This window comes from Oncorhynchus clarkii, chromosome 4 (assembly GCF_045791955.1).
Source record: "Oncorhynchus clarkii lewisi isolate Uvic-CL-2024 chromosome 4, UVic_Ocla_1.0, whole genome shotgun sequence".
NCBI classification, from domain to species: domain Eukaryota; kingdom Metazoa; phylum Chordata; class Actinopteri; order Salmoniformes; family Salmonidae; genus Oncorhynchus; species Oncorhynchus clarkii.
In genome coordinates this window covers 20,024,254-20,050,725 of record NC_092150.1, presented here as the reverse complement: position 1 = coordinate 20,050,725, position 26,472 = coordinate 20,024,254, and the positions used below count along the sequence as shown (strand labels likewise).

General features: G+C 41.7%; 2 protein-coding genes across 6 annotated transcripts; both read right to left on the bottom strand.

The window, feature by feature from the left end:
• Positions 1–1,188: 1,188 nt before the first annotated feature.
• On the bottom strand, positions 1,189–9,218 carry LOC139406567 (AN1-type zinc finger protein 5-like). 4 transcript variants are annotated; one of them, XM_071149289.1, is made up of 6 exons: positions 9,079–9,218; positions 7,426–7,641; positions 7,040–7,154; positions 6,725–6,852; positions 6,429–6,536; positions 1,189–4,807 (listed from the first exon to the last, which is right to left on the bottom strand). In XM_071149289.1, the coding sequence occupies exons 2-6, from the start codon at positions 7,583–7,585 to the stop codon at positions 4,659–4,661; spliced, it is 660 nt and encodes a 219-aa protein (XP_071005390.1). In that variant the 5' UTR covers positions 7,586–7,641; positions 9,079–9,218; the 3' UTR covers positions 1,189–4,658. The 4 variants fall into 4 exon arrangements, with proteins under 4 accessions (XP_071005390.1, XP_071005392.1, XP_071005391.1 ...); XM_071149291.1 differs by having other exon boundaries at positions 7,435–7,641; positions 9,079–9,200; XM_071149290.1 differs by having other exon boundaries at positions 7,426–7,590; positions 9,079–9,189.
• Positions 9,219–9,547: 329 nt separating this feature from the next.
• Positions 9,548–22,815, bottom strand: LOC139406566 (perilipin-3-like). 2 transcript variants are annotated; one of them, XM_071149288.1, is made up of 8 exons: positions 22,696–22,815; positions 12,990–13,084; positions 12,500–12,695; positions 12,308–12,387; positions 11,324–11,675; positions 10,731–11,092; positions 10,392–10,607; positions 9,548–10,206 (listed from the first exon to the last, which is right to left on the bottom strand). In XM_071149288.1, the coding sequence occupies exons 2-8, from the start codon at positions 13,059–13,061 to the stop codon at positions 10,069–10,071; spliced, it is 1,416 nt and encodes a 471-aa protein (XP_071005389.1). In that variant the 5' UTR covers positions 13,062–13,084; positions 22,696–22,815; the 3' UTR covers positions 9,548–10,068. The 2 variants fall into 2 exon arrangements, with proteins under 2 accessions (XP_071005389.1, XP_071005388.1); XM_071149287.1 differs by lacking the exon at positions 22,696–22,815 and having other exon boundaries at positions 12,990–13,230.
• Positions 22,816–26,472: the final 3,657 nt, after the last annotated feature.

Sequence of the window (26,472 nt, the reverse complement as noted above, 5' to 3'; positions counted from 1 at the left end):
TTCAATAGTATCGCTTGCACAGTGCTCCTTGGGATGTTTAAAGCTTGGGAAATCTTTTTGTATCCAAATCCGGCTTTAAACTTCTTCACAACAGTATCTCGGACCTGCCTGGTGTGTTCCTTGTTCTTCATGATGCTCTGTGCGCTTTTGACGGACCTCTGAGACTATCACAGTGCAGGTGCATTTATACGGAGACTTGATTACACACAGGTGGATTGTATTTATCATCATTAGTCATTTAGGTCAACATTGGATCATTCAGAGATCCTCACTGAACTTCTGGAGAGAGTTTGCTGCACTGAAAGTGAAGGGGCTGAATAATTTTTGATTTGTTAAAAAAGTTTGAAATATCCAATAAATGTCGTTCCACTTCATGATTGTGTCCCACTTGTTGTTGATTCTTCACAAAAAAATACAGTTTTATATCTTTATGTTTGAAGCCTAAAATGTGGCAAAAGGTCGCAAAGTTCAAGGGGGCCGAATACTTTCGCAAGGCACTGTATATAACAAGATACGTGACTCACTGTCTGTAGGAGTGATCCATTTTTGTGAATGGGGTGGTGTACCAAATAAACTGACCGGAGAGTGTGTGTAGTAAACAACTTACTCAACACATTTAAAATAGTTGAAAGGTGAGGTATACCATCATTATTAAGTGTGGTGTGTTTAATTTCCAAAACAGAAGTCACATCTGAGGTAGATTGACACCTACTTTGTTGCTCAAATCCAACCAAGAGTAGTGAATGGCTGCTGATGTGGAAGTGGGCAGGGCTCTGTGGCACGGGTATACACAGCTACTGCACACATGGACATGGCTGCCTCAGTCTAGGTGTGTAACACACAGCAGGATATGTTTGCCCTCATGGTAAATTCTAGTTAGAGCCAGCATCCATTCCAGTTGAACATTTGGTGACATTGTGGACACCCATTCGTCTCTTAAGCATTTTGCCGAGTCAGAGAAACACATCAGTACAATGCATTGTGTAAATGTACAACAATAGGCTACTGCAACAATAGGCTACTGCAATATTAAGTGTTGTCCATTGAATGTACTCCAGGTGTTGGGAGGCTGTGATGGAATGTTAGGCTTTTTATAGGATAAACCGATCTCAAGAGGAAAGTCTGAACCTGATGTACTATATCTGTCCTGCTTACCCTCAGCTGTACAAATAAATACAAAAGACAGTGTAAATTTAAAATAAACTTTGTAATTTTATTGTTTTATACTTACACATCATACAACCCTACATTTTTTAAGAAAGAAAAAAAGAAAAAGATATCTGGTGTTGTTTCTGGGGGACTGGTGTGCACCAGTCCAAAGGACTTGACTGCACTTTTGCAATTTCCTACAGGAGAGATCTACAATTTGTAACATTTTGGAACTCAATTATTGTCTGTTCCATCATTTCTCATACATCAGTGGAATGACTCAAGCACTTCACTGTATTTTATGGGAACTCAGTTCTGCTGCAACACATTGAGAGAATATTGCCAGATTTGGTCACCCATTAGCTGGTTACCCATCACAGATCAAAAGCTTTTGTAGTAATGGCCTGCAAGATGAGGACAATGATTATGTTAAAGTGTGCTAAAGACAAACTTGACATCAACATTGTAAAAGTGCAACAGATTGAAATTGCAGTGGATGTTTTCCTAACATCAAATCACTGATTCTGATCCGGTTTAGTTGATCCATTTACATACAATTGCAGTGATTCAACAGATCTTATTAAGCCTAAAACATAAGCTCAGTGGGCCCCACAAGGGAGGCTCAGTGTGGTCAATTCCAGAGACAAAAATAGCTTGATAAGCATGACCCCATCAATCCATTGGTAACATTCAAACTGCTCACCTTTTTAAATGCTGGGATAGTCTGAGCAGGTAAGGGAACTATCAACCTGCAACACATCACAACTGCAAAGACGACAGTCAGCCAAACTGAAGTACAAGCCGATGCTGTTCCCTTGCCCTAGAACAGAGTACACTCATCAGGTACACGAGGCCACGCATCTCTGCCCCATTTTAAAAAGTCTGTTTAGTGCATACCCTTAAAACCGAAACATCACCATGGGGAATAAACCAACAGCAAGGAAGGTTTTTCAACTCAGACAGCCTAGCCCTAGCTCATCATACACACTTCTTCTCAGGCCCTCTTCTTACATGGTATCAAAGGCACCGCACCATCTCCACTCAGATACTTTAAACAGTGTGAACCCTCAGATCCAAGTGTCTGATTCCAAATGATAAACCAGAGGACTCATCTCGTAACAGGGGCTTTGAGCTCCGGGCTAGGCTCAGGGACAGGCTGTCTTGGTGTTTGCATGCCAAGGCCCTAAGCCACTGCTGCCCGCCCTTCACTAAGACATTCTTTAACTGGTAATACTACCCAGGCTAACGCGCCAATCACAGGTCTGACTAAATTAAGTCTAGGTTATTCCGTTTATATAAAGAGATCTCCTTCAGTTCAGACTTTCTCCTTGTTGTTTTGCCAGGTGTTACACTTGCTGTTTTTCAGTATCTGCTTTTTCCACACAATCTTTTTCAATGACTTCTGCTATGTTATGAAAAAGCATGAATTGTAAATCAATGTTTGATACACCTTTGATTCAACAATGCAAAACTGCCACAAATTGTTTTGAAATGAACTAGTGTGACCAATCCTGAAAACAACCACAGGGACACCAAGGCCCTTGCTGAGGAGTGAGCCAGTTAGTAGCAGTACTTTGGACATAGAAGGGATGTGTTTGACTGTCTGTAGAGTTGAGTCACTGAATCTCAGGGCAGTCAGGAGGAACTGGAAAGCAACCTAGCATGACACTGTCAAAGATAAATATGTCATCCAGGGTGATTTGAGCCCTTTGACTAAATTCTACACCGTTTGAAGACACAGGAACTACCTGTGAGTGAAACTAAATAAAAGGAAAACCAAGTAGTGCCACTGCACTTCTTTTAGGGTAGTTATGAAAAGCACTGTTATACACATACTAATATTTTGATATTTTTCTCCCCGCCTATTATCTGGCGACATTCTACATAAGATTATACTACATGAATAGTAGCCACATGGTATTTACAATTGAAAACACAGTAGAGTCCCATTAACTTGAACCTCAGCCAGTCAAGGTTCCAGTAACGCGTTGCATTGTGCTAATGCTGTGTGTCTTAACATTCTTGCTTGTTTTTCTGTTTATAATAAACAGTTATTCATCTGACTGTACATGCATGCACATTTTGATCTTCCGGAAGTAGCTAGCTAGAAGCGTCTTCGAAAAAGGACTCATTTGGGAGGACATTCTGAAGTAATTCACTTCAGCTGAGAATAGAGGTGTGTCACTATGGAGACTAATTGCCAACCAGTTCAGTTATCATTCAGCATATGTCAGTGGTATGATGGTGGTTAAGGACAAGGAGGCTTAAAGTGTAAGCTATATGGAACAAAAGCAGGTGTTCAAGGAGAACACTACATTATGTCCTGCCTGCATGGGAAGAATATGCTTTATTCTCTGTAGCAAACCTGCATAGAGATCCAACTAAACTATAAAGACCCAGAGGCTGAAGAAAACAGAGTAGGTTCATTTGCACATTCAATGTTTTGTGCTCTGCAGTTGACACCATTTGTTGCGTTTTGATTCCAAAATAATGGACCTTTTATGTCCACTCTACTCCATCACATATCAGAACGTGTATTTTTCAAATGGTTACATAATCAGATGGAAATGCTTAAATAGAATTGAAAGGTTAAGTACAAATCAAATGATTTGCGGACACATGCTGCCAATCCTCCAGTACAAACCAACCAAATTATTTAAAAAATAAATAGAATGCAATCACACAATTCAAGCTAACTACAATATATTAATATAGATCTTCTGATGTCATTCGCTCATTAAAACAAAAAGGAAGGGAAAAATAACAGAACTCAATCACTCAGTTATGTCAAGGCTATCTTGATAACCCCAGCCCTGTCCCACCCCCTCCAATAACTAACTGTTCATGCACCCAACATCAGTATGAGAAGTCAATATATCCAAGAGAAAACATTCTTCAATGCAGAGACTTGGGAGTTTGACATGTTGTGAACTAATCACCCAGAGGGAAACATTAAAATAAGACAAAAAGGCCCATTTGACAGAAACTAGACAATGGTTTTTCTTTGGGAGTAAATGAATGTGAAGTCTTCAAAAGATCTTGATGATACACACAGAAACTCCCAGTATGGATCTTAACTTGACCTCCCAATGTCCTTATCCGAGCTGTGGCATGCTCTTAAACAGGTTACTTCTGTCTCATTTTAACTACCTCGCAGGGATAATATAAAAATAAGTCCCACCAAGTTAACAATAAAAAGGGTAAAAATGTAATGCCTTCCCTCCCCACAGCAGACAAATGCCCACCTAACCCTACTGCACTCTCCCTGACTCTCAAGCTACACACACACACCATCTCCCCACATGGGAATTCACACACACATTCACACTCCAGCAGTCACTCTAGGAGAGAGAGGGAGATGCCAATAAAGGGAGTGGCTGGACAGGGGCTGTGACGCTGCCACCCCACCCGCCTTATCCTACCATGAACAAATGAAGCCATTTTATCTGGTATTATTCCATGCCGCCATTGTTCCAAATTTTCACGTCAGAGACTTTTCTACTTAGTCCTCATAACTTCTGGATCTTCTCAGCCACCACGATGGGGTTCTCCTTGCGTATGCGGGCTGCGGCGGCGCCTCGGTAGTCGTAAGGACAGTTATGTTTGTCAGAGTAGCGATGAATGGCGCAGAACAGGTTACCACAGCGACAGTCGAAGCCTAGAGAGTGAAGAGATGGACAAAGTTAACATCCAACCCTATCTACGTCTGTCTCCACGGTCAGTTCCAACCAACTGGACCAAGATGAAAACCTGAGATGTGTAGTAACAGTGTGCTTTCTTAGAGGGTGGTGAGCACAAGGCTCTTCCAAGAGATTGTTGTATAGCAGGCCAACACCACGGTAGAGTGCAAGCCAACAGTACACTGTGAAATGCAGTGGACCGTGAAATGCACCACTAACCTGCAGTATGTTGCTCTCTACACAAACAGCAATGTGATAGGTGGACTACTTTCATACAACTTGTAGTCTACATTTGGAATAGGAACTATTAAATAAACGTGCAAATATTGAATTTTTTTTAACCAAAGATTTAGTTAAAAAACAGCCAGTAAGGACAATGGCATCGTATTAACATTCAGTCTGGAGGTCTCTGTGCTATTTTTGCACTGTGTGTGATAAATATGATGTTCTGACGTTCAAATAGGCGGATCAATCATGTCTATTGAAAATTAGATATAATTTAGTTTGTGTAGCAGATTATAGAATTTCTTTGTAAAAAATAAAACAAACATACCATTGAAAAAGCATCAAATCAGCACTGTATGAGAGCAGTAACATCAGTCAGATAAAAAAATAAAAATGTATCTGAACTAACTAATTAGCCCTGCATGCTTCCATTTCCCCAGAGGTAAAGATTCGAGACAATCTCAAACACCTAAAAGCTAACTCAGAAAATAACTCCTTTGCACTCGAGCTCAATGCCCCATAAACCCTTTGAACTCAACAGCCACCTGCCATGTGTGTGCTGTGCGCCCTGAAACCTTCTGTTAGGTGTCCACCCACTACCCAAAACACACTTCCGTATGTTATAAAATACATTTTACCAGAACAAATATGATTCTTCATGTCCTGAATCATTCACTGGGGTCTTTCTCTAACATGGTATTAACATTATATCCTAAAAGTCAGTTTTCGTAACCTAATACATTCGGTAATAAGCACCCAGCTCTGTTGACAAAGCAGTGACGCTTTCTCACAGCAACTTGAGGATTTTACATGTTCTGGTAGTCATCTGCAAAGTGGTTTCCGCGGGTTGAAAAAATCAAAATTAAATGTAAAATGCTTAAAGAATACAAAGCTTGCAGTACGGCTCAGTGTACCGTTGACATTTCAAAGATACACTTGTTTTTGTGAAAAATCTTTTAAAAAAACGAGAATTTCACATTAATATGAAAAGTGTATATTATAATATGAAAATACTCCATGTCATGTCTAAAAATCAATATCTATCTTACCTCTATATTGTTTTATGCCCTCCAGATTCGAGAAGATAGATGAGTTCAACAGTGAGCCATTCAGTTAGACTTAATTCTCACACAGCATCCAGCCTAGCTGATGCAAAACTATTTTCCTGTTATTTTACCACTTTTTTCTCTGATTTAGGGTCTCTAATTTCAGCTATCCTACAAGGGTAAATACTCCAATAACTTTTGAATGGATTATCAGAGACAAGGTTTGGACCATTGGTTTTCTTAGAGGAGTATCTACACAATTACCATATTATTTTACCCATTGGTCAAAAGATGCGTTTCTGATTGGACACCCTATCTTCCGTCTTACCAGTCAGGCCCACTTTCTTCCGGCAGGTGAAGCATCGGTTCTTCTTCTTATTTTTGTCAGGGGTCTGATCACCATCAGACGAGGCCTGGGCTGCCTCACCCACTGGCCCTGTTAAAATACAACATCTAACTGAACCTCACAAACAGAGCTACCCATATATTACTTTTGAAGTGTACCCTCGGGTGGCTACAGCGTAGTTATGTATTACAAGACAAGACATATACTGCTGATGACTGCTACTGTAAAACAGTTTGGAAACCAAGAAAGTCTCAAGCTTTTTTCCCTGTTGTTCTAACCAGTGTTTTTGGATGTCCCCTCGTCCTCTTCCTCGTCCCCATCAGCCCGGTCTGAGTCAGTGGCTCCAGTATCCTGGGAGATACTCATGGCTGTCATCTGCTGGGTTACTGGGCTGGGGGAGTTGGGACTGGAGACACACATTCACACAGACCAATAATGAGGTGAACAACTGAAACCATAATCCAATATACTATAGAACTCCAAAAACAATGAACAAAAGCCTCTTGAGCAACAGCTTACTGTCAATGTAATGGATTCCATTTAGCAGTCTGTGTGTTTGTTTGCAGAGACAAGCTGATTTTATGTCAGCATACCTGGATGTCCTTTCCTCGGGCGGAGTGACCCCTTCCGTACTGGGTTCCGACGTTGTGCTCTCCACTGACACACCAGCTGCTCCCGGGGACCCCACTGGCGATGAAGCTGCCGAGCCTGTAGATAAACCACACGTTTATATAGGACACAACTGAACCCCCCCCAGTTGTTGACCTTGAATGAATTGTACCTATATTGAATCATATGCCACATGCTATTGATTACCTACATGGTCCAATTAACAAAAAAAAAGGGTTGTGTTTCACGAACTGATAAATCACTCTCTTGCTTTATAATGCCAAGGTTTTAGCAGTGATTGCTACCTCATTCTCCAGCCCCTTTTAGCAACCCACCACCCTCCTTTTGGGTCCCTCTCCCATCTTCCTACCTTTCTCACCTGGGGGGCTGGAACGGCCCCCTCCCTGTTGTCTCTGTAGGTGTTCCTTGTAGCAGACCGAGCACATACCATTGGTGCGGGGATTACCATAGAAACCACAGCCCATAGTGCAAAGCATTGGCACCTGCGTCTGATTGGTCTCCTGAGCCATGCTTTCTGATAAAGGGGGAGGGGGAGGGGGGGTAAGGGGGATGGGAGAGGATATTCCTGAAAATGGGGTTGAAGAGTTAGTCAAACTCACGGCCATTGTTTACATGAACATGTCTATAAAAAGGCTAAAAGAGCTTGGAGACCGGCATTGGAGCAGGAGAGCAGTTCTGAAATTGTTAGTGGTTTTGCTAGGAGTAAGTGTAAATGATTGATTATTGGTTTAGTGTATTAGAGATGATCCTGACAGATCTAATCTGTATAGTACTGGTGATGAGTGATCTATTTTGTTAGATACAATACAAATACTGTTTATTGTTACTAGCATGGAGGCTACCCAATCCAGAGGCTATGCTTTATTCTGTTAAATTAGGTTTAGAATTTTACACCCGTAGCTTTCAAACCACAAAAACAACTTGTTTACTTCATTTGAATGGTCAGATAACACTGACAGTAGAAACAGAAGCAGTTACAAATCACAATACTCTATTACACATGCACCTGGCTGGAAGTAAAACTGAGATATTCCGTGTGGTAGAGCATGGCGCTTGCAACGTCAGGGTTGTGGGCTCGATTCCCACCGGGGACCAGTACGAAAAAATATGAAAATGTATGCACTCACTAATCTGGTTAATAGCGCCTGTTAAATGACAAAAAAATGTTTAATATAAGTCACCATGACTATACATATGGCCTCATTTTCCATGAACTCGTTGGTACTCCTTGTTTTACAGCATGGAAAACAGACCAACAACAAAATACACATCGCAAACTGTCAGACAGTGCCTGTGTCACAAACAAAAGCTTACTACCTAGCTAGATGTAGTGTGTGCACTGAAAACAAAATAGTTTGTGCCTCGATAAACCAATAAATACTAACTCTGCCAAGGCTGCCAGGATAGCCTAAATTCAATTACAGCGCCAGCATCATAGCTACATGTTTTGGTCGATTCAAGCAAACTTGAAATCAAAGAACAAAACAATAAAATGGCATTCCCTTGTCATAGACTGACAATAATTGGCAAACTAGCTGTCTGGTTAACTAGATCAATTAGTAACTAACGTTACTGCTGATCATCAACCCAGGTCTTGTTTGTCCGCAGTCGAAAACAATTGCGTCCTCGCTCAAAAGCAAATAGCGTTAGGCTAGCAAGAGACTGGTTATTTAGTTAGCTACAGTAACATTTAGCTAGCTAATTCATTGAAAACAAGCGGCGACGTCATATTTTTCATGTCCTGAATGTAAAAATGCACTAGCTTATCTGGGTAATTATATTTGTCAGACGAATTACACTGAATATGTAACACGACTTAGTTTTCACACAAGTGTCTAAACGAACGTTAACATGTACTGCCAGCTACAACTGCTATCTGGCCACTATAACTAGCTAGCATGAAGCGCTAACGGTACAGTAGCTTGTTGTCAGCGGGAACATATTTAATCGGTTTACATTAGCGAAATCGTTTCTTATGTTATTATTAAAGCAAACCCAGTACCTGAAATACGAAGTGATGAGCGGTGTTGACGACCTTAGTCTCCAGAAATGTACAAGTAATCGGTCCCTTCTGTGCGCGCGGCCTCCTAACCAGCGCTAGCTCCCGACATTCGAAACCACCGTGACGTAATTCTAAGCAACAATTCATTATTTTTCTCACATGCATAATATCCCCATTTCATTTGCCAAATACAATAACATTTTAGAAACGGGGTGATATAATTATATTTAAACAATTATTCTTATGAGTACTGTGACATTGAACATACAGGTTCTTGGAAAACATGTTTGTGTGTTAATTGGAAAAATAAAAAAAGAAGAGCAAAGTACTTAGACTGGAGACAACATAACCAATTCTAAATATTCACTAGGCAGTATCAACTAACAATGAGTGAAAGATGCAGGTGAATGAAATCATGTATTATATAAAAAGATGAAATAGCAAATATAATGGACTACAAGCCCAGGAGGAGAGTCAACAATACTTTATTGACCATATTAGCAATCAAGAACAGCAAGAGGCCCTTCAGGAGCATACACATACAGAGGAGAGCACAGAAATATCACACCAATTTGTCATGACCCCTTTTCATACATTTTTAAGGATTAAAGATCAGTCACACGTGGGGTTTATACAGCATTTCGTACAGTTAGTGTTACAGAAAAACAAAATTAGTTGGTTTTAAATGGTTCCTTAACATTCACAGATTGGAGTGTGATTTACAGCACAAATATGGCCATTTTAGTGGTCATCCCCTTCTGGAGAATATACAAAGCAGTATTGTGATTTCCATATGTATGTACCATGTTATTATCAGCATAGTTTATACTCACAAGTGTGTGCAGTAAGTGCATTATTTACTGCACTGTACAAAAAAATGAACACACCATGCCAGCAACATGTTAATCTAAGGCCTCGGTCACTGAAAGCAGATGAAGTGCAAGCCTTTTTGAAGTAATCTACTCCAACCTGTTGGTCCTCAAAGCAAGCCTAGGTCTGAGGGCCTTTATCCACAGCCTGCCTGTCCTCCCCCTTCTCAGTAAGCTGGGGTGCAAAGGGTCCCACCAGCCAGTTGAGAGGAGTGTTATTGAGCAGATACTCCATTACGCCATCTAGAGAATGTCGCACCTGCGAAAATGTGTCAATCAACATAAATAACCTCAGAGTGAATCATAATTATTTGTTATGATGATGTACATGCAATGTGTTGGTTGAAATATTAAAACTATGAATAAATAATGAGAAACCAGCAGCTGGTGTATTCATAATTAATAACACACAGGAAAAATGGAGCAACAGAGAGTTTGGTATACCTGTGTTAGATGATAACGGGTCTGCTCCAGGAGGTGGGGTGTGAGGGTGCTAGCGTTGCCCAGGGAGGAGTGCAGTTCTTCAGCTGCTTTCTGTGCATTTGCCAGCTGGTCCTGGACCGCACTGGGCAGGCCCTGGGCACTGGACACCACACCAGAGCAGGCAGACCGCAACTGGCCACTGAGACCATGCACCATCGAGAGGGTTCGCCACTCCAACTGCAACACAAACAATGGCATTTACAGTTAGCTGTGGTTACCTAGACAATGTTTATAACGTTCCCCAAGTACATTCATTCCCATGACTACTTTGTCAAAACAAACTAATTTGAGACTCCCTACCGCAGTCTGGTCTTTGGGACCATCCACCTTCCCACCATCTACTTGTCCATCTTTAGGCTGTTTCTCCTGCCACTCCTTCCAGTGCTGAAGCAGCTGCTCTGGTGCCCCTCCCAGCTGGTGGTTGGCAGCAGCCAGGGTGGAGCGGGCATTCTCCAGCAGGTCCAATGTGCTGGTGATCTGGGTTATGGTGGCATATGTGGTGTCTCTGGCGTACCGGGCTCTCACCAGGGACTGCTCCAGGGCCCGCTCCTGCACCTTGGAGGATAGCTTGCCCAGACGGATAAAGTAGCTGGGGCTAGATGGGCTAGAGCCCACCACTGGTGCAGTAGCCACCTCACCTGTTGCAGGCTCGGCCAAAGCAGCTGAAAAGGAAAAAATGAAGATGATCTAGAATGGATAATTCAGTCTGAGATCAGAGCTATTGATTTTAGTGCCACCCTGTCCACATACACATATCTACAAATAAATTAAATGATCACACCATCTTGCAGCTCTAGACCTGACTCAGCAGCACCCACACCAGGGATTGGTTGAAATCCATTTCAGTACAGTCCATTCAGTGGTTACTAGTTCATTTTCTCATTCATACTGACCCAGCTCTCTGTCGCTGAGAGGCAGGATCTGGTCCACCAAGTTCTCAGAGTGGCTGAGGGCCAGGCCCACCCCACTGCTGACCATATGGCCCACACCGGTCCCCATGAATGAGCTGAACCATCCACTGGCGGCTGCTTGGGTCATCTCCACACCCCCAAACACTGCAGCCATCATAGCCCCAGTCATGGTCTCCTTGGCCCCAGCCATGGTTTCCTTGGCCCCGGTCACAGCCCCAGTTATTGACTCCTTTGCCCCCAATACAGCCCCAGTCATGGTGTCCTTGGCTCCAGCCATGGCCTCCTTTGCCCCGCTAACAGACTGGTACATCATGCCCACTGTGTCTGAAACCAGCTGTGGGAAAGAAAATATACAGCTCATTAAAAAGCTGTTATAAATATATGAGGTATTATACATCTGCAGGAGCAACGGTGACAACCATGGGAAGCCTCAACCATGGCCAGCCTAGACAACATCTGGAAACAACGCACACTCTCGGAAAAAAAAACAACCTGGACCTCACATGTCGTCTGAACGCCTTTTACTGCAAATGCCTCCGCCGCATACTGGGCATCACATGGTGAGACCACATCCCGAACTACAATACGGCGAAAGACGGACCAACCAGACAGACCAACCCTGTTTCCTCCCTAATCAGTGCCTCCTGACTCGGACTGTTTGGTGACTTGGCCTGATCAAACCCACCTCTAGAGCCCACCCTCATCCTCAAGGAGCCATCTCCAACTGGACACGCCCAAGAGGACGAACTACTCAACCGGAGACAAAAAACCACATCAACCTGGGACCTGACCCAGAATAGGACAGCGTGGAGATCCATATGTTGAGGCGCTATGCTCCAAGCGAAGATTAGTGAGTGAGGGATGAGATATCAAGTAGTTTACCTGTCTTTTCTTGGGGACTTTAGTCAAATTGGATGCATGAGGAAGCGTTGTTGACTAGTCAATATTAGATTTGGAAAGTCTCACCTTGTCAGCTGGCTGCTGGAGGATTTGCAGTTTTTCCACCTTGTCTAGTCCCATCATGGCATATTGATTCACCACAGAAACTGTAACAAATTATGAATCAATTCCTAACAAAAAGTGATCCACTAAAATAAAATATAATAATATAATAAATAAAATGATGTCTGTCTGTGGTCACTATGCATCAGAACTCACTCTGTGGCTCCAGTCTGTCCAGGAGTGGCTTGGAGCCGGTGGTGGCGGCTGCCCCCAGGGTGCGCACCCCGCTCTCGGCAGCATCTATTACCCCCTTCAGAAGGGGAACGCTGTCCTTAGTGCTGCTGTAGGCATTGGACACTACACCACAAGCAGAGCTCACCAGGGGGATGCTACCCACACGGGACACAACACTCTGGGAACAAAACACACAATGCTTATACTTTAGCAAGGTTTAAGAGAGAAGAAACAGCCATTGTGTTGCCAATTTCATATTTTGTTTGCTTTGTACTGATAACTCAACTCTGCACACTGAGTTTTTGTGTGTGCATATTACAATTGAGGAGTGCATATTTCCAATTAATCAACTTTGAGTGCCTATTCTCTGTGAAATATTGAATGCTGGTTTCAAAGTTATCCGTGTACCAGACCCTTCATGAGAGCTGTGTGTTATAGAGTAAACTACAGTCCCAGTGATGGTGCTCCTCACCTGCTGGTCTCCATCAGCTGGCTGGGCTACGGCTGCTGCACTGGGCTCATCAGACTTCTCGCTGTCTGCCATTGTGCAGGATGTTTCTTTAATTTCTGACATGAAATGACAGTTTGAGAGAACTTTTACTTGCTTCAGAAGACAGAAATGTATTATCCAGCTAAACAGCAGCGGTGGGATTTATTTTGCTGTCCCCCCCATCCATCTGTTAGAGGACAACCCAGGCATGTTTGCTTCATTTGTCAAACAACAGGGTACAGTCAAGATGGAAAAGGATAGGGCAGAATTGAAGAATTATTCACATCACTGGATAGAAGTTGAACTGAGCAAGGATGACTGAAGTCTTGTGGTTTTCAATTATGTCTCCCACAGCCAAAATATTAAAATCATTCTGATGGAGGTAGATACAGTAATTGTTTATATTACAAACAAACAGTATTGCTCCTCTGCTACAAGTCTAACTGGGCCATGGCCCATCTCACTGCAGACCAAAGTAATGTAGGCCTTCATTGGGATGTTTGCTGTTATAATAAAGATGTGGCAGTTTGATCATGTGCTTTTTATATAATTTACCTGAACAATTTTGGCAAAAAAATGTATTTGATGACATCACAATTGAACATGAAAATCCTGCAGAACTTTGTTCATAATGTCATGGTGATTCTGAATGTGTTTGTTATTCAATTGGATGACAACATTTGAAAATAGCAACTTTGGTAGAATGTTTGGGCCAAGAATGTGCCAAAGTTGATCCTGAATTCAGTTTTGGTGGCATCAAATTTAAGGCCATTTGAGACCAAGCTTTCTATACAAATATTTGCTTTTTAAATTTTTTTATTCAGGAAGTTGATCAGTCTATACCATTGATGGAACAGGTAAATCTTTCTGCAAGACCAACTATTTTCATCTATAGTGGTAAGAACATTTGATTCCTCTGCAGAGGACAGGGCTACAGCTTATTTTTGTGTACTGCTCAATATTCCATGTCCAAAAAGGCACAGATGTAGGATCTCAATTTGGTCACTTTTGTTGCTGAGAATTTTTCTGCACAGCAAATGCAAACTTGTAGTCTATTCAAGGTTTAAAAAGGCTTCTAAAGTTTGTAATTTCCACTTTAAAAATGTCAGACTTAATTTGCCTCGAGACCACATATTGAGCATATCGGTCTGTAATATCTTACAGAGTAAAAAAAAACTATTATCAGCTTCCATTCAGTCAGCGGATAAAACTGATTCTCCAGGCCAAATATATACACTCCTTTCTTGAAACATTAATATTGTATCGCCTATTGAAACCTGGGATTCCTACTTTACTCGTAACATTACTGTCCTTAACTTTTGTTGAAAAATATCCTCAAACTGTCTGAATTTAATTGACTAGTTGGTAGGGAAGAGTGGGGGAAATTGTTGTAAATTTGCACGCTCACTATTAGTAAGGGGAGACGGGGAAATTGTAGCAGTATTTATATCTGTTATAGACATGTTCGCGCAGTGTCGAGCCTATTGGGCCATCAGTGTGTGACAGGCTTGTGATGCTGAAAGGACAGCAAGCGTAATACCAGCGCACTCATGTAGGAGAGGGCACTTTTTGTAAAGCACAAAGGGCCAGTGGTGGAGTAGAGGCTATACGCAGGTATACCCCATATACACACTTTGTTTTTCAGTGGGCATTGCCTATACTCACTTCTTAAATCCCTACTGTTTGCGTATCAAATTAGTGTAGTGGAGGTATGCAACTTATTATTTATTAAGGATCCCCTTCCTGGTTTCCAGCAACACCAATGCAGTTTTATACACAATTTAAAATATGACGTTACATTTCATAACACCCACAGGCCACTACTCCACTATCACATATTTACAATACAACATCCACGTGTGTGTAGTGATGGATTCTGGGTTCTAACTCCTAAACTTGAAATAGGGTTAATTATCAGGTATTCTATTGAAATATTGAGTACTATGGTTTAGAGGGTTTACACCAGAAGTTAATGGTTATCTGTAGGAGGAACGTATATGGTGGGTGCAATTAAGCTTGGAATGTACTGAGTGTAGGGAAAACGATCATACGTGGCAGGCATTGATAAGGGGAGAGAGTCATGGATTAGTGATGGGGTGAAGGTCAGGTCAGGTCACGTTAAGGGAGAAGGAAAGGGTTATTGCCCGTATCACTTTGTATCTTTATTGCTAGGCAGGAAACTACATTTAGCGAGAAGGAGGAGACTCCACCCAAAGTGGGGTACATATACCACCACTATACTAAACTATACTATACTATACTATGTCGATTCAGCGGTTCGATCCTTTAGGAAGAATAAACCTGGTCTAAGCTTTCATAGTCCCCGTCGAGTTCTTACTCTGATAATTAGAACCTAACAGTAGATTGAGTGTCTTATCATGTGTATGTGTGTCTGTGTCTCTTCACAGTCCCCGCTGTAGTACAATAGAGAAATCATGCACAAAGTAGCCTAAACAATTGCAAAGCACGTGAAATATATTCATCTGCTTGCAGCACAAATAGCCTAGTTTCAGCAGCATATCATCTGCAGGCAGCATGAGTGTGCAGCTCTCAACTGGTTGTCGCATGGAGCAGCTCACAGAATGACATCCTTAGCCGCTAGGGTAGAAAAGACATTTCAACTTACATCCACCAGTAAATGATAACTATGGCAACAATGGGTATGCAAATCAGGTATTGAAAAATGTTGGTCCGTAGTCTTGGTTAGTAGGCTATTTACGATGTGCAATTCAATCATCATACACTGTTTGCATGAACATTTCTAAAGGCTTTCCAAAAAAACTTCCTAATTAAATGTTGACAGCAATGCAGGCCTACCTGATAGAATGCTATAAATGCTGATTTGTATCAATGGGGAGGGCATTTGTTTAGCTCAATTGAAATAAGGGACAACTAAAAAAATATTTTATTTTTTCCCACACCTCAAATGGTCTCCTGATGTGGTTCAAGGACATCACATTTTTATTTATTTTTAATGTGGGATTTTGAGAGTAAAAATCTGAAAAATCTTTAGGAAAACATAGTACGTCACACAGGGCACCTTTCCTTCACACAGGACCCTCTTCTCAAGGCACCACTACACCACTTCATTGGGCCGTTGGAAAGAAAGCAGCCACACGCAGCATGATGTTAAAGGATAAGCAGTCAATTCACTCAAAGAAAATAAGCCAGTAGGTCCCAATCACAAGAATACAAAAACATAACCATTAGGCTAAGCATTTCCGAATTGCAATGAACAACTGACTTTCCATTGCAAAACACATTTCACGTTTAGCACACAAAGTAACCGAGTTTAAATGCAAGAATGTTTTCACACAGTCCCTGTGCCCAAGAAAGCGAAGGTAACCTGCTTAAATGACTATCGCCCCGTAGCACTCACATTGGTAGACATGAAATGCTTTGAAAGGCTGGTCATGGCTCACATCAACACCATCATCCCGTAAACCCTAGACCCACTCCAATTCGCATACCGCCCCAACAGATCCGCAGATGACGCAATCTCAATCGCACTCCACACTGCCCTTTCCCACCTGGACAAAAGGAACACCTATGTGAGAATGCTGTTCATTGACTACAGCTCAGCATTCAACACCATATTGCCCACGAAGCTCATCACTAAGCTAAGGACCCTGGGACTAAACACCTCACTCCGCAACTTCTTGACGGGCCGCCCCCAGGTGGTAAGGGTAGGCAACAACCCATCTGCCACGCTGATCCTCAACACTGGGGCCTCTCAAGGGTGCGTGCTTAGTCCCCTCCTGTACTCCCTGTTCACCCACGAGTGTGTGGCCAAGCACGACTACAACACCATCATTAAGTTTGCTGACCACACAACAGTGGTAGCCCTGATCACCGACAATGATGACACAGCCTATAGGTAAGAGGTCAGAAACCTGGCAATATGGTGCCACAACAACAACCTCTCCCTCAATGAGAGCAAGACAAAGATGATGATTGTTGATTACAGGAAAAGGAGGGCCGAACAGGCCCCCATTCACGTTGACGTGTCAAGTTCCTTGGTGACCACATCACCAACAAACTATCATGGTCAAAACACACCAAGACAGTCGTGAAGAGGGCACAACAACACCTTTTACCCCCTCAGGAGACTGAAAAGATTTGGCATGGGTCCTCAGATCCTCCAAAGGTTCTACAATTGCACCATCGAGAGCATCCTGACAGGTTGCATTACGGCCTGGTATATGGAAACTGCTCAGCCTCCGACCGTAAGGCGCTACAGAGGGTAGTGCGTACGGCCCAGTACATTACTGGGGCCAAGCTTCCTGCCATCCAGAACCTATATACACTAGGCGGTGTCAGAGGAAGGACCAAAAACTGTCAAAGACTCCAGTCACCGAAGTCAGACTGTTCTCTCTGCTACCACACGGCAAGCGATATCGGAGCACCAAGTCTAGGTCCAAAAGACTCCTTAACAGCTTCTACCTCCAAGCCATAAGACTGCTGAACAATCAAATGTCCACCTTGACTATTTACATTGACCCCCCTACACTACACTGCTGCAACTTGCTGTTTATTATCTAAGCATTACCCCTACCTACATGTACAAATTACCTCAACTTACCTGTACCTCCACACATTGACTCGGTACCGATACCCCCTGTATATAGCCTCTATTTTTATCTCAGTGTTACTTTAGTTTATTTAGTAAATATTTTCTTAACTCTATTTCTTGAACTGCATTGTTGGTTAAGGGCTTGTAAGTAAACATTTAACGTAAGGTCTACACTACATCTGTTGTATTCAGCAGATGTGACAAATAACATTTGATTTGATTGATTTGACATAAGTTATTTTCAAACGAGATGGCTAACAGGAAGCGTGCTGCAATAAATAAAAAAAACACAGTTCCACTTACCAGATGATGATCATTTGAAACTTAACTTCTTGTTGAAAGTTATTCTTGAAAAAGGACAAGCTAACAAATTAGCAACAACATTTACTTTGATAACACCTGCTGCAGCCTCTGCAAACTAGCCTACAACAAAAGCTAGCTAGCTGGACCGTGGGAAAACTACTGCTTGCTATTGCACAGTGGCCTGTTGGCCTTCGAGAATGCAGAAGTTCCCATGGGTTTTTGACTTCTAATAAGTGGGACCACTTTTTCAATGTGATTGGTTGACACCCCTAATATAGTTGAATGGCAGATGCCTTCTATCAAGCATCTGATGGCCTAGCCAATGGCTGACTTAGCTAACTAGATTTATCTGCCTAGAGACCGTCAAAGAAAAATGCTGATTTAATATTTCTCTCTTCAGTGTTAACCCTTTCCTTTCTAACAAAAACTGAAGAGATTAAAATCAAAACATATTTGGAAAAAAAAACATTTTATAGATCCTTAACCTTTCTCTGAAAGTGTAGAAGTCCCTCAATGTTCCCCACTGTGTTCAGGTTAGTAATCATTTGTAGAATGGCTCTTCAGCATGCAATTTTTTCATCATTCTGAATGTCTAAAGAATCCATATGTTCTTTTGAATTATGAACACAGAAATACTGGACATTTTGAACTCTTATTATAGTGGTGATTTGACCAAATTACATTCATAGTCTTGAATTGGCATTTTTCTGGCCTCGGTCTTGACTTTAGCCTCGGACCCCCTCTGGTCTTGGTCTTGACTCGGTCTCACTTTAGGTAGTCTCGAACACAACACTGATTTTCCCTAATGAAAGATGTATCAACACCTACAAAAAAATGGCCATTAATTATAATCCACATAATTTAAACTTCCTGTTGCTGCAGCATTATTTTTCTGCTGTAGCAAACTTGCTCAAATTAAGATCCTACATCTGTATGGTGATCTGCTGTTGTTTTGCCTTGTCTTTACTTTGGGTTATGGAATGTCAGAAGTCATTGATATGTGATTGAGATGGAACTTATATACAGAGTAGAGGTCGACCGATTAATCAGAATGGCCGATTAATTAGGGCCGATTTCAAGTTTTCATAACAAATCGGTAATCTGCATTTTTGAGCACCGATTATGGCCGATTACATTGCACTCCACGAGGAGACTGCATGGCAGGCTGACTAATGCGAGCGCAGCAAGGAGCCAAGGTAAGGTGCTAGCTAGCATGAAACATATCTTATAAAAAACAATCAATCTTAACATAATCACTAGTTAACTACACATGGTTGATGATATTACTAGTTTATCTAGCTTGTCCTGCGTTGCATATAAATCGATGCGGTGCCTGTTAATTTATCATTGAATCACAGCCTGCTTCACCAAACGGGTGATTTAACAAGCATATTCGTGAAAAAAAGCATTGTTGCACCAATGTGTACCTAACCATAAACATCAGTGCCTTTCTTAAAATCAATACACAAGTATATATTTTTAAACCTGCATATTTAGTTAAAATAAATTAATGTTAGCAGGCAATATTAACTAGGGAAATTGTGTCACTTCTCTTGCGTTCATTGCACGCAGAGTCAGGGTATATGCAACAGTTTGGGCCGCCTGGCTTGTTGCGAACAAATTTTCAAGAATTGTACATAATTATGACATAACATTGAAGGTTGTGCAATGTAACAGCAATATTTAGACTTATGGATGCCACCCATTAGATAAAATACGGAACGGTTCCGTATTTCACTGAAAGAATAAACGTTTTGTTTTTTAAATGATCGTTTCCGTATTTGACCATATTAATGACCAAAGGCTCGTATTTCTGTGTGTTATTATATTATAATTAAGTCTATGATTTGATAGAGCAGTCTGACTGAGCGATGGTAGGCACCAGCTGGCTCGTAAGCATTCATTCAAACAGCACTTTCCTGCATTTGCCATCAGCTCTTCGCTGTGCTTCAAGCATTGCACTGTTTATGACGTTAAGCCTATCAACTCCCGAGATTAGTATTGCCAGCCTAAAGTACCCATTAGAACATCCAATAGTCAAAGGTATATGAAATACAAATGGTATAGAGAGAAATTGTCCTATAATTCCTATAATAACTACAACCTAAAACTTTTTACCAGGGAATATTGAAGACTCATGTTAAAAGGAACCACCAGCTTTCATATGTTCTCATGTTCTGAGCAAGGAACTTAAACATTAGCTTTTTTACATGGCACATATTGCACTTATACTTTCTTCTCCAACACTTTGTTTTTGCATTATTTAAACCAAATTGAACACGTTTCATTATTTATTTGAGACTAAAATGATTTTATTGATGTATTATATTAACTTAAAATAAAAGTGTTCATTGTTCATTCAGTATTGTTGCAATTGTCATTATTACAAATATATATAAAAATCGGCCGATTAATCGGTATCGGCTTTTAAATCGGTCGACCTCTAATACAGAGATGCCAAAATCTTTGGACGTCACTTTATCCAATTGCCATAGAGGCAGTGGACAAACAGTATTCTGTCACCAAAATCTTCTCTCTTTAAAGCAACATCACAAAGCAATTTCAAATCCATACTGATAGTTTTTATTACAACAGCAATATGGATGTGTAATTTTCATGTCAAACTGATACTGTGGCAGTGTAACAGTATAACTTTAGACCGTCCCCTCACGCGAACCAGGGACCCTCTGCACACATCAACAACAGTCACCCACGAAGCATCATTACCCATCGCTCCACAAAAGCCGTGGCCCTTGCAGAGCAAGGGTCTCAGAGCAAGAGAGCAAGGTCTCAGAGCAAGTGACGTCACCGATTGAAACGCTATTTAGCTCGCACCACCGCTAACTAGCTAGTTGTTTCACATCCGTTACAGCAGCACCCAGCCCTGTGGCTCTGGTCCCTGGCCCTGTTCAGCAGGCCCTCACTGACCCTCACCTACGTGGGCACATTCAACCTGCCGCCCACCTCAGAGCAGGCTCCTAAAGTAAAGGTGGAGGAGACCCATGTCAGATACGTGAACACCATGAAGGATGTTCCAGATTCCTCCTCTCTCATCAGCCATAAGAGCTCTATAAAGGGTCTGAAGGTACAGTCACGGGCTCCTGGGAACCGTAAACTTCCCTCGGGCTCCTGGGAACCGTAAACTTCCCTCGGGCTCCTGACCAGGCCTCACCACCACAGCAGTCCAAGAACAGCCCTGTACTGTGCTCACTCCAGGCCATTTCTGCCGCAGCTGAAGGAGGAAGTTGGGCACCCCCTGGGCTCACCCCCTTAGCAGACCCCTCTCCTGCTGCTCTCCCCTTCCCTTATGGTCCATGGCAGGCACCTGTCTTCAGTCACCCAGCCGAGCACTACAACTAGAAGGAGTACTGGCAAAGGTGCATGCAGTACTACCAGCAGCTGTCTGATCAGGAGAGGTGGAACCAGGTCTGCTACTACATGGACCTGATGCGCAGAGCAGAGTTTGCCCATATGAGAGAGTTCTACATACGCATACTGATGCAGCTGAGGAAGAGGAAGGCCCAGTCTGGACCAGACCATGCTGAGGGTGAGGACAGGGCAGCCGAGTCTCCTACCAGCAGGCAGCTTATAAAAACCACTGGAGAGGCTTACTGCCATTTTATGAGTGGTGGAGCTGGCCAAAAACATGGGCCTCCTGCCTGCCTCAGACTCCGAGGCATCCAAAACATGCTCTGATTGACTGATGTGATTGAACTAGACTCCCATTGAACTGATTTCACATTTAACTGTGTTTCTTATATTCATAATACTTGGTCAGTATTAATACCTATATTAAGCATCTAAACCACAATTAGTATTTTTGTGTCACTGTGTGTATAAGCATACTCTTCTCTCATTCTTAGTGAAGGTAACATGAATGGAGAGAGGAGACTAGCTTGGTATGATAATACAGCTCAGTGCTCCTGGGTCAAGGTCACGACTGAAGCTATAAACTACAGGACAAACATAGGTGGAAATACAGACTAAATGTAGGCATACTTATTTAGAACTGAAATGATCCACAGTGAGATCTTCACTTACACTGTGACACCACTGGAGCAAAGTCTGTCTCTCATATCAGATAACAAGAAACAGATAGAGAAATATAATACTAGAGCAATATATTTTAATAACTGCTTTGCAACTAACAATACCAAACAGTTGGAGGGGGGGAATTGACATTATCGGACAACCACATCCTGGTGAGTGTTCAATCTACTATCAAAAAGCATTCTCTGTGACCCCGGCAGCTAGTAGGGCAGGCCTAAATGGCAAGCACGTTAGTATGCAAGCGGTGAAACACTGACTGATTGTATGAAGAAAGACTTGGGCCCCAGCCATAGCACATTTATATATATAAAAGGTCCCAGGCATAGAAGTGAATGGTCCTAGCAGCCTACAACATTACGATTCCAGATCTAGACACACCATGTACAGTTATGCCAAGTGAAAGTATGAAAAATACTATTTTACCAAGAAGAAAATAATAAGAGGTCTGCATTGAGTGGCCATTTGAACATTTGCTGCTGTTTTGAAAGACAGTTCAGCTGAACTTTCCCCCACAAGAGGAATTTTCCTAGTACTGTAATAATATTAACAGCGTCTTTGGGAGATAACTATTGAGTCATGTAACTTGATAAACTTCTATCGAAATAGGCATCTAAACAGACACTTAGGCAGACATCTAATATTACAGTAGTTTGTAGTAAGCAAGCTAGTAGTCACGAAACGTGGCGATGTCTTCAAATTACTACAATTGTCACGCTTTTTAAAATACGTTTGTCGCTATAGGTTGTAATTTTATTTACTGACCTCACTGATCGTATGCTCCTGTCCTCCTTTTATCTGGCTGCGAAATTAAGCCGAACTAGCTGTGCTCCGACCAAGCCCTCTTGAAAGCACAATTGCAACACATGATAGCTTAGCAAATGCAGGGTTGTCCAATTGTCCATGAAAGTTAACCAATCACAACAGTAAACTGAAACCAAACTAGCTACAGTAGCCAATGAATGTTGTTTGCTTATATGAATGAAGCAATGTAGGCTAACAATTATATCAATAGTTGTGCCTGTATGATGATGGTAATATATTTTTGAATATCCACAGCCATTTGTCTATAATGTCTGTGAATGTATATTTATGTAAGTTGTGTTCATGTCATAATTGATGAGACTGTTTTAGCCTATTCCAATAATCATTTTGATTATAGAGGGGAAACAGTTTTAGCTAACTGATAAAGTCTCTCCATCTCCAAGTACACAACCTGACATTGCATTATCAGATGAAGAAAAATGGCTCACAAATGGGAGTTTCACGAGTTCAGCTTGTCACCATCTGAAAAACATGTCTGAAAGGGTAGTAGCCAGTGGCGTGTATTCATGGATGCCAAGGGAAGCCAGGCTACCCCAAAAAAATGTACAAAGATAAAAACATTAAATAATGTATCTTTCGTCTCTCTGTGTTTCATAATGTTCCTTCAATACGCAAGAGACAATGTATTAACTGCCTTAATTTTTCCGGTCCCCTGGAAGAGTAGCTGGTGCCTTGGCAGCAACTAATGGGGATCCATAATAAATACAAATCTCACCGGAGAAAGCAACTGAGTGAGTGAAACAGCGTCACTCTGTCTCTGTAAGTGTAGACCATCTATCTATCTGATGCTGTCTGGTCCAAAAGAGTATGACATTGTTATGGAGCCAAATAGTTGCCAAACGTTTGAATGTACGTATCGTTAGCGTCTTTAAAAAAACCCATACGTAAATTGTTAGGATTGTAAGAAAAGCCATGCGTGAAACATGAAACGTAACCGTTAAATTAGGTCTGTAAATGTACAAACCCTATGTCACATCTATGAATGAACATTGAAACGTTCAATTCTTACTTTACGTCTCCCTTTACTCTGTGACAGATATTTTTTATACATACAAACTTTTGCCAGGAATGTGGAATATGCAAAGGACATGAACCCGAAAGTAGCTAGTCGAAGTTAACTAGTCAATCAAGCAACTCTAGCCCAGACATTAGAGTTGTTTTGCAGATTCCAGTTTCATTTCCAAAATAAAGGTCTAGAGCTTGTTTTATAACGGAAATTCAATAACATTATACCAATTGATGGCGTAGTATAGGCATGGGCCTTCAGCAAATTACTTTTGTGAGAATGATACTATAAAGACACAGAAGAGCCTCGTCTAGAATAACCGCCTGAACTGCAATACAGAAAGTAAATATGATTTATGCTAGGCCTATTCTACTTTCTAAATATGCCATGCTGTTGTGTGTTATTTAATGGCCATATCATTACATAATACATTTTTATGGCCGCGTGGGGCTACTGTGGTGATCATGTAACCTAACGAATCTCACTTTTCCAGTATTTGGGAGCATGGCCTTATGTTAGGCATTTTGACTGTTGTATTTGTGAATTCCAGTCTGTATGTAGGCTTGTTATAGCCATTTGCGTTGCACAACCCCATCACGCAGATGCTATATCCATAATGAGACAAAACAAAATTATTATATTTTTTATATTTTTTGGGGGTACTTTTTACCCCTTTTTTCATGATATCCAATTGGTCATTACAGTCTTGTCCCATCGCTGCAACTCCCGTAAAGACTCTGGAGAGGCGAAGGTCGAGAGCCATGCGTCCTTCGAAATATGACCCCACTGCTTCTTGACACTTAACCCACCAATGTGTGGGAGGAAACACAGTACAGCCGGAGACTGAATTCAGTGTGCATGCACCCGGCTGCCACAAGGAGTCGCTCGAGCACGATGGGACAAGGACATCCTAGCCGGCCAAACCCGCCCCTAGCCCGGACGACGCTGGGCCAATTCTGCACCACCTCATGGGTCTCCCGGTCGTGGCTATAACCTGTCCCGAGCAAAATAGCCAAGGGGTCCCAAATGGTCAAGACTACCTATAACCTATTCTTGTTGCCAGTACTGTTTTCCCTATCAGTCACTGCATGTGCTTCTTCAACTATTTTGTTTAACGTTTATTTAGAGGCTATATTTAGAGGCCTATGAGCTAGGGTCTCTTTTTAAGGGGAGGCCTATAATAAAAACAGTTATAAAACACAAATAGTATTCTGCAAGACACCAGTACCCAAAATGATAGACTAAATTGCAATGCCTATAAGTTGAAGGCCTATTTTTTTTATTTGGATAGGCCTAAATTAAACATTTAATTATTAAAGTGATAGGCTAAAGAACTTTGGAGAATTTAGATCATTTTAGATACACACATGGATTTCAGTAAACAAATGGATAAGACTGTTCTATTCTCTTTGATTTAGTTCCTATTGCAACAAATGACAGAATGGATGACATACTGACTGACTGAACTGAATGAAGGATGAATTAAATGTTCAAATATGTTGGAATGATGAGTTGCACACATCATGCATGCTCTGCACTTTATTTGGCTAGTAGGCAAATATTCCTACATTAGGGTATAATGACTCTATGGCTGCATGCCTCCGGAAGTCAGGGTAGCCATTTGATTAGACGTTCAGGAGTCTCATGGCTTGGAGGTAGAAGCTGTTTAGAAGCCTCTTGGACCTAGACTTGGCACACCAGTACCGTTTTTGCTCTGACATGCATTGTCAATTGTGGGACCTGTATTGACAGGTGTGTGCCTTTCCAAATCATGTCCAATCAATTTAATTTACCACAGGTGGACTCCAATCAAGTTATAGAAACATCTCAAGGATGATCAATGGGAACAGGATGCACCTGAGCTCAAATTCGAGTCTCATAGCAAAGGGTCTGAATACTTAGTATGTAAATAAAGGGATTTCTGTTTTTTTATTTTTGCAAACCTTTCTAAAAACCTGTTTTCGCTTTGCCATTATGGGGTATTTTGTGTAGATAGATGAGGGGAAAAATATTTAATACATTTTAGAATAAGGCTCTTTTTTGATCCTTTGTTTAACTAGGCAAGTGCGTTAAGAACAATTTCTTATTTTCAATGATGGCCTAGGAACAGTGGGCCTGTTCAGGGGCTGAACGACAGATTTTTACCTTGTCAGCTTGGGGGTTTGAACTTGCAACCTTCCGAACTAGTCCACCGCTCTAACCACTAGGCTACCCTGCCACCCCGTTACCCTGCTGTAATGTAACAAAATGTGGAAAAAGGGAAATGGTCTGAATACTTTCCGAATGCACTGTATGCCCATGCTGTAGAGATCCATTACATTAGCTCCTAAGTGGTGCAGTGGTCTAAGGTGCTGCAGCTCTATGTTAGAAATGTCACTACAGACACCCTGGTTCGAATCCAGGCTGTATCACAACTGGCTGTGATTGGGGGTCCCATAGGGCAGTGCACAATTGGCCCAGCTTTGGCTGGTATATTCCTTAATTGATCTTGGTTAAATAAATGTGAAATGAACTCAAGTGAGGAGTATTGGAGACTTGAAAACATGCAGGATACCTTTTCCGGTTTCTCTGACTTCAGTCGTTTTTATACTGTGTTATGCTTGTTTGCGTAGCACTCCTCACAGGCCGTTTGGTGTAAAAAAAAAAAATGTTGGTTAGATGAAGCTGCCAGAACTCTGAAATGAATTATTGTATGCCTGAATTGCCCCCCA

Excerpts from the sequence above, each read along its gene's own strand:
- LOC139406567 (XM_071149289.1), bottom strand. The coding sequence starts at position 7,585 with ATGGCTCAGGAGACCAATCAGACGCAGGTGCCAATGCTTTGCACTATG. Across the intron at positions 7,155-7,425 it reads CAGCCCCCCAGGTGAGAAAG|GCTCGGCAGCTTCATCGCCA; the intron begins GTAGGAAGATGG and ends GTTTATCTACAG. Across the intron at positions 6,537-6,724 it reads GGGGACATCCAAAAACACTG|GGCCAGTGGGTGAGGCAGCC; the intron begins GTTAGAACAACA and ends GTATTTTAACAG.
- LOC139406566 (XM_071149287.1), bottom strand. The coding sequence starts at position 13,091 with ATGTCAGAAATTAAAGAAACATCCTGCACAATGGCAGACAGCGAGAAG. Across the intron at positions 12,388-12,499 it reads GGACAGACTGGAGCCACAGA|TTTCTGTGGTGAATCAATAT; the intron begins GTGAGTTCTGAT and ends AATTTGTTACAG. Across the intron at positions 11,676-12,307 it reads TCCAGCAGCCAGCTGACAAG|CTGGTTTCAGACACAGTGGG; the intron begins GTGAGACTTTCC and ends TCTTTCCCACAG.